The sequence below is a fragment of the Phaethon lepturus genome, unplaced genomic scaffold, assembly GCF_000687285.1.
Source record: "Phaethon lepturus isolate BGI_N335 unplaced genomic scaffold, ASM68728v1 scaffold8940, whole genome shotgun sequence".
Taxonomy (NCBI): Eukaryota; Metazoa; Chordata; class Aves; order Phaethontiformes; family Phaethontidae; genus Phaethon; species Phaethon lepturus.
In genome coordinates, this window is record NW_010511218.1 from 95691 (window position 1) to 103782 (window position 8092).

Sequence of the window (8092 nt, forward strand, 5' to 3'; positions counted from 1 at the left end):
CATCAACTGGTGTTACGTCAAACTTTCACAGTTACATTTGTTAAATTTAACCAAAGAACAGATGAGGGTTTTTTCAACATGTTGATATGCTTTTTGGAAAAAGAGAGTTCACATCCCTGTGCCCTGTCAGATTTGTATGGTGATTTTGTTCAAATCGAATAAACTGGGTTCAAGTCTATGCAAGACAAAATAAATCTAAAAACATTGTGTGAGGTCCCTGCTAGTGTATGTAGGAGCAGGAAGGTTTTAATTGTGTAGTTTTGTTTTTTTAATTTTATAATACTGAAGTTAAAGAATAATACTGGTCTCAAAGTTGGCTTAGTATTTAGTTGCTAGGAGGTTAACAGTTTGAATGGTTGCTTCAGTTAATAATTTGGAATGCTTTCAGAGTTAGTAATATCATTGTGATTTAGGGGAAGAGAGAAAGGGTAACAAATGTTACTTGAGTCTATATATTAAACAAAATAATGTCACTCAGTAGTTTTCTGAACTGTCTTGTAATGCAAAATACGTGTCTACCTAAAAATGTCATAGAACATGTTTCTGAGCAACTAAATGTAAGCAAGCACTAATGTATCAAATGTTGAAAGTGAATCTTTTAGAAAAAAACAGGTACTATTCAAAATCAGCCCATTTAAAAATCACCACCACAGAAGAGCTGTATAAAATTATTTTCCATGGCTCTATTCATTACCCATTATACAAGGACAGGAAAAGCATAGCTTAAAGTTGATCTTCTAAGCCCAACTCAGAATTATGGAATGAGAATGAAGAATCTTTTGGAATTCAGAAATGGAATCTTTGGATTTGTTCAGTTTCTTTAAATATAGTATTTTGTGTATATAAATAAAAATAAAGATAGTATTTTCTTATTAGGATGCATGCATTTATACAACGTATCTCCTATCAAAACCCTTTTTTTTTTTTTTTTTTGCTTCTTTGGGTTTTTTTAATAAACTTCAATGATATTTTAGGGATGTAGAATAAGATGATGATAAGAGCAGGTAAAGAAAATGTACTATGGTAATGCAAATCAAGGAATTCTTATCCATTTTCTTCACAACACACATTTTAAGTCTGCTATCTCTACAGCTCCAGATGGACAAAATTCCTTCTCGCCATGCTATCACTGAAGTTATGAGCTGGATTTCCCTGATGGAAAATGTCATTCAACAGGATGAAGAGAACATAAAAAATGTAGTAGGGCAAGAAGTCATTCAGGATTATGTCCAGAAGTACAAGGTACTGAGAGGAAATGCTATTGACTTCCCTTTTGTATTGTCTCCATTAAATATGTATACAAAATGTAAAGTATAAGTGATTTAAAGAACAAAAAAATAGTATGGACTGGTTAAAATTGTACCAATTTAGAATTGGGTATTATTTGATACTGTGGAAAAGAAGCCAAAATTACTTTTACTCTGCTGTTTAATTATGGCAGGAATATAATTTTTAGGATGCTTACCTTAATTTCCGGGTAAATTCAAAGTAATATGCACATAATTAAACCTTGTTAGATCCGTCTTTCACCCAAAATGACAAAGCACTTTGCAAATTATGTATATTGGTTTTTTATGAAGTATCTGCATACTACCACCTTCTCCTCAAAGTGTAGCTTGTTCTTGAATGGAAGGTGGCCAGTGGTTTACAGATCAAGATAATTTTGACCAGTATCTGAAGCAAAAATGAAAGATATTATATCTTGAGATAATTATTGAGGAGTATAGATATAACACAATTTCACTTCTTCAACTACATCAGTAGCGCTCTTGTAATAAATCTGCACACAGTGACTTTCTTCTCAATGTCAGATTTGTTTCACCAGTCTCCTGAAAAATCACTTTACTTCTTGGCTATTATTCTTCTTTGTATCTAAGAATATTTTCCATCTTATCTGGTTTTGTATTAGAAATGTCGAGACTAAGTAAAGTGAAAAAAAAATATACTCAGTTTTTCTTAAATCTGATCCTTGAGACCAATATCAATAATTTTACTGATTTTGTTTGTTTGTTTTTGCGGGTGTAGGGGGAAGGCAGATAGTTTATTCCAAAGGCAGTGTATTGCTGGTTTATTTTTCAATATTTAGGGACAAGTAACAATGTTTTTAACTGCTGTCCAACTGCTAAAAGAACTTCTAGATAAATTATGATAAAGTTGTAATTTGTGAACATTTTTCCTCTCTTTTGCAGGAAGATAAGAAATTATGGTACTTACGTTTTGGGTTTTTTATTCCCTTCCTTTCTACTAGGGTTTCAAGATAGATTTAAATTGCAAACAATTGACCGTAGACTTTGTGAACCAATCAGTGCTACAAATTAGCAGCCAAGATGTTGAAAGTAAACGTAGTGACAAAACTGATTTTGCAGAACAGCTCGGAGCAATGAACAGACGTTGGCAAATCCTGCAAGGCCTGATAACAGAAAAGGTAAAGAAAAAAACCTAGCTGCTCTGTAGCAAATTTTCAAAATACATAGAACTATAAGATAATAATAGTTGGAAGCCTCTGCAGATCATCTAGTCCAACCTTCTGCCAGAGGAGTTAGATCAGATTGCACAAGGACTTGCTTAGCTGAGTTTTGAAAATCTCCAAGGACAGAATCCACAACTCTCTGGACTCCCCATTCCTGTGCTTAACCACTCCTATGAGGGACAAGTTTGTGCCTTTTTCCCAATCAGAATTTCCTTTGTTGCAGTTTGTGACTGTTATCTCTCCTCCTTTTACTGTGCATCTCCAAGAATAGTCTGCCTTCATCTTCCCCATAACTCTCCATAAGGAGTGGGCAGCACAATGAGGTGCTTCCTTTGCTGCCTCTTCCCCAGGCTGAATGAAAACAACCTCTCCTTGTATGTCGTGTGCTCCAGCCCCCTAACAACCTTAGTGGCAATTCAACAGTTTGTCGGTCTCTTCCTTGCACCGGAGGGCCCAAAATGGGTCACAAGTGTCAAGGAGAAGGACTCTTGACACTTCTTTTGATCTGCTGGGTGCACCCTCAATAATCTAACCCATGATGCAGTGGCCTTCATCAGCACAAAGGCACACTGCTGATTTATTATGTTCAAGTTATTGCCCACTGTAGCCCCTTGGTCCTTTTCTTCTATCCAGCCTGCTGCTAGCCTGTATTGTTGCATGAGTTTATTTTGTCCCAGGTGAAGGACTTTACATTTGTCTTTGCTGAATTTCTTGAGGACTTATGAGAATATTCCTCCATCTTGTTGAGGTTTCTCTGAATGGCAGCCGTACTCTCCAGTATATCAACTACTCTCCCAAATCAGTGTCATCTGTGAATGTGCTGAAAGCACAGTCCATCATGTTCAGTTTATTGATAAAGGTATTAAACAATGTCAGCTGACTCTGAAGATGCACCTTGTAAGTGACTGCCGGCTAGACAAATGTTTACCACTAACCTTTAAGCTGATGACTCCAGTTGGTTCATTTATTTGTAGACCTCCCATCCAACCCGTGCCTCCTCAGTTTCGCTAGAAGGGTACTATGGGATACCATATCAAAAGTCTTGCTAAAGCCGAGGTAAACAACATCTACTACTCTCCACTTGTCCACAGGTTCAGTCATATCACCGTAGCAGAGGCAATCAGTTAGGTCAGGCACAATTTGCCCTTGGTAAGACCATGCTTGTTCCTCCTCCTCATTCCTCATGCATGTGGAAATGGCTTCTGGTAGGATTTGTGGTATAGCTTTTTTCCAGTCACCAGCAACTTCCTCCAACCGTCATGACCTTTTAAAGGTAATAGACAACAGCCTTGAAATGACATTGACACCCCTGAATACATCCTATCTGGTTATGTGGACTTTTATATGTCCAGCTTACTTAAGTAGCAGCAAATTCTTTCCTCCTCTACCATGGCTAGTACCTTTGTATGTCAAATTTGTTAATTGGCATGAAGACCTGAGAGCCATGGGAGGTGACCTTGACAGTAAGATTGGAGCAAAGACGACACTGTATACTGCAGACTATTCTGTGGTTTCCCATCGGTTGCTGATGTACTTAAGAGTAACAAGAAGGGCTTCTGCCCCTCACTAGTTAGTTCCAGCCAAGATTTTGCTTTCCTAATATCAGCCCTTCATGGCCAGGCCATGCTTTTAGGCCCATTCTTTGTAATCCATTTTCTGTGGATTTGTCACTTTTGTGACTGGAGGAAATTGTCCTTGAAGATCAGCCAGGTTCCTGGACTCCTTTGTCCTTCAGTACAGCTTCCCATGGAGTCATGCTTACCTGAACAAACCTAAGTCTGCTATTCTATGGATCTTTAGTCTGCCACTTGCTTTCCTTACTTCACTCACAACTGTCTCATCATCACTGTGGCCAAGACCACTATTGACTATTGCATCCTCAAGCAGTTCTAATTAAGATTACAGCTAATTAAAATGACTTATTCCTTAAAGTGGAGTTTGTCTTAAGTAATGTGAATGCTTTTTATGGCAGTGCTGCTGTTTTCAAATTCTGCTTTATTGTTGGTTTCTTTTTTGTTTTGTTGTGTTTTTTTGAAGTGCTATCTCATTTGCCATCGAGTAACACCTAGAACAATCAGAAAAATCTAAGTAACTTTAAAGCAGTCAATTGACAAAGAAGATAATATAAATCTTCATCTACTTTACACAGTTATAAGCAAGAAATGTAGAATGTATGTTTGTATGCTTATTTGGGAAGTCCTGAGGTCCTTGATCTCTGAAAAGAATTCCACTTCATAAAAATGTTCTGCTAAAGTGTTGGCATCTTTCAGTGTGTCACAATGTTTTGTTATCTTTATATAATATTTATTATGAATTCTTTTACAAATAGCAGATACATTTCAATTTGAATGCATATGCTGTTTTTAAATTCTGAAATTGAATTCTGAGAAAGCACTGGTCAGCATTGGTCTTTACTGATGTATTTAATTGAATAAAGGTGATTGTATGAGAAAGTATATACTTGTATTTCTTTGCAGATCCAGCTGTTGGAAGGTCTGCAGGAATCCTGGGCAGAATATGAAAACAATGTGCAGTGCCTAAAAACGTGGTTTGAAACCCAAGAGAAGAAGCTGAAACAGCAACAGAAAATTGGAGACCAGGCTTCAGTACAGAATGCTTTGAAAGACTGTCAGGTAGTGTCTCCTTATAAATAACAATATTCTCTTTCCAACAGTTAGAAACAACATTGATAAGACCATGTGAAATCTTCATATCAGTGTATTCAGTGACAAAACTCCTCTTTAATTCAATGAGGGAGGGATTTCATTCCTAAAGTGAAAGCAATAAGAAAGGAGGAAGGAACAATAGTGTCCCAAATGTTTAAAAGCAACAAAAGTCATCATTCTTTTTGCATTGTGTATTAAAGTATGGACATTCCCAAGCATGCCAGGCATAATGAACTAGAAAGGCCATCAAAGGAATATGTTCCCATTCCTGTTAAGCCAGTCTTACGGAACTTGATATCATGAACACCGTGCTTGACTATTCGGAAATGTTTTTTTCTGCCTACCACTACCATTCGTTCATCCCCCCTTTTTTCCTATTCTTTTTCCACCTGATATATTCCACCTGACTATTCAAAGAAAAATGCTAGAATCCAAGGAGGTTTTATGCTTTTCTTCAAAATGTGTTAGAAATCAAAATTTTTTTTTTCAAGCATTCAACTATCCAGAGAAGGAAAGCGTGCTGGACTCTTTTGCTCTCAGAAGACTGAAGGAGAATCATGATTATGATGGGCAAAGACCGGATGAGGCAAAGCTCAGCTATACATAATGCATATAAGTTCAGAACCACCTCAGTTTTTCATACAAAGTTCATACATTGCAGTGAATAGGGTATCACAGTTGACTCTGAACATCTTACTCAGAATAGCAGATATTTAAGCAGTTAGAAGCTTGCTTATTTAAGCTTATAGTTCAAGCTTATAGGTGTATAAGCAGAACAGATTTTTCTGAATTTATAAACCAGACATCTACATGGTATCAGACATCAGATAATTTTTGCTCAAAAGTATTTTGTTCTACCAGACACCAAATAATAAATTTCACACCAGATCAGATGTGTAATTAAAGTCTGCATGCCCAAAATCTTGGTGTTCTTATCCCCTTAAAAAGGAGTAAGGACGCCTATTTATCTTGGTGTGGCTGTCTTTCCTGCATGCACTTAATGAATGGGATGGAATAGCTGAAAATCTATTCAAATTAAATAAGGGGATTTAATCTATATTCACCAGTGTATTAAACCCATCTTTGATTCTGTAAAGGCAAATAGTGGTTTAGACCCGTTATGTTAAAAGTCTTTGGTTTTTTTCCTCCGAAGTTCTTCACTTAAGTCTTCAAACTGGTTGCAGTGCTTAATTTCAATTCAGGTATCTTTATGGTTTCAGCACAATAAGACCATATGACTGAAGCAAGGGTAATTTAGCACAGCCTGGCATAATTAGCAGGCTGTACTTGGCTGGAGTTCAAAGCTGAATCTGATTTATCACCTTTATGGTTCCTTTTGGTCAGCGAAGTTAGCAAATACACTTGGGGAGTCAGTTATGAATGGCAAGACTTTGATCAGCAGAGAAACAAATTGTTTAAGAAATAACTGTATTGGACACTCCCAGGTATCCAGTTCAACTAGTACAAAAGCTGCAGTTTATTTATTAACTGATGTTACTTGCTGCCTAGTGTCATATTAATAAGTGAAGACAACCGTTTTTTCCCATCAGAGATCAGAAAGAGTAATGAGTCTTTAATTCAGTTACAAGTTTAAAATGATGAACAAGAAACTCCTTTTCATAGAGAACCAGAAATATTTGCTCTTTGAAACTTTTGCCTGTTTTACGTTTTGAATTTTGGACCAACCTTGTGCAAACTTAAATGCCTTTTTTAGTGTTAAAATCCACTTTTTGGAAAGTCAAATTTACTATGTGCAACTTAGTGCTCTTTTGTCAGCTGGTAAAAAAAAACAAGATGTATTACTCCAAGGCTGTAGTCTGGAACATGGTCATAGCTAGAAGTTTGAAGAAATGTGAAATAATACAGAAGAAAAGGCTAAGAATAAACAGTACAGCAAAAATGCTGTCACGTGTATGTATATAGACAAAAGTGTGTTGTATGTGTGCAGGGATAAATTCTGTTAATAGCAAGTGTTTGCAAGACTGGGCAGAATCTGGTTCCACATACTCTCCCCACTATCTAAAATGTCGAGTCTGTTACAGCAATGGTTCACTTGACGGTGGTGGTTTTTTGATTCTTAGGGAGAGCAGTTTATTGAAAGACATGGGTTTTCAGTTTGCCCAGAGTTTTGTTGTGTTGTTTTCTTTCCCTGATGATCCATCTCTCTCAGTAAGGAAAGGCTTGCAGAAAATTAAAATATAAGTTGAGATCACAAGGTGTACTAATGTAGAGGCATCCCAAGGTTGCTCTTACCTCACAGTCTACTCTCCATATCATGCTGACTATTTTACTGTAATATACTGATATCATATAGGTAGTTTCCCAACTAGGAATGAAGTTATGGGAGTGTGCTGTATGACTCATAGTTGCTCACTAAGTCTTCTTGTTCTCTCTCCTTCATTTTGTAACTTCATTCTCATGCTGTTGAGGCACGAGGAAGATCACAGGCTTTATGACTAGTGAATGTCACATACCAGAACTTCTGCGCTTCACTTATTGATAAAACGTGATAAAACCGGCAAAGTTCGAATCAACATTTCCATGACCCATCTAGGGTCATCTTAAATCACCAACACAGTCAGCACTTGCCTGAAGCAGCAAAACAAGCCACTTACAAGTTGTCATGGCCTCAGTGCTTATGTACTTAGCCCCGTTTTCTTCACTTGTTTTCATGCCAGCTGTTCATTTTCTTCCCATTTTCTTGGGTTAGTGTGTGGGAACGCTGAGCAGAGCAAAATGCTGTCGAGCTCGTAAATGCTTCCCAGCAGCATGCATCCTTGAGGAGACAATAAGGAAAATTCCTGCAGTCTGTTGCTTGTTGTCATTGGCTGAACTCCAATGAACTTGACATCTAGGGGAAGACTCTCTGTCCCTGGGTAAGGGTCTTTGCTGGGACCTGGCAAAGGAATAAAGACTCCGCTTCATGTGAGGAGGCATGGCAAATCGACATCTTTCC

The 8092-nt window shown here is 37.2% G+C and overlaps 1 protein-coding gene across 1 annotated transcript in view; it reads left to right on the plus strand.

Annotated features, from left to right (window-relative positions):
• Positions 1-8092, plus strand: part of SYNE1 (spectrin repeat containing, nuclear envelope 1) — a gene marked incomplete at its 5' end in the record, with an annotated part of 159599 nt that overhangs the window by 91785 nt on the left and 59722 nt on the right. Inside the window, 3 exons of the mRNA XM_010283199.1 lie at positions 1093-1242; positions 2249-2425; positions 4948-5103. Coding sequence (XP_010281501.1) covers positions 1093-1242; positions 2249-2425; positions 4948-5103 — 483 coding nt within the window. The remainder of the gene's footprint in view (positions 1-1092; positions 1243-2248; positions 2426-4947; positions 5104-8092) is intronic.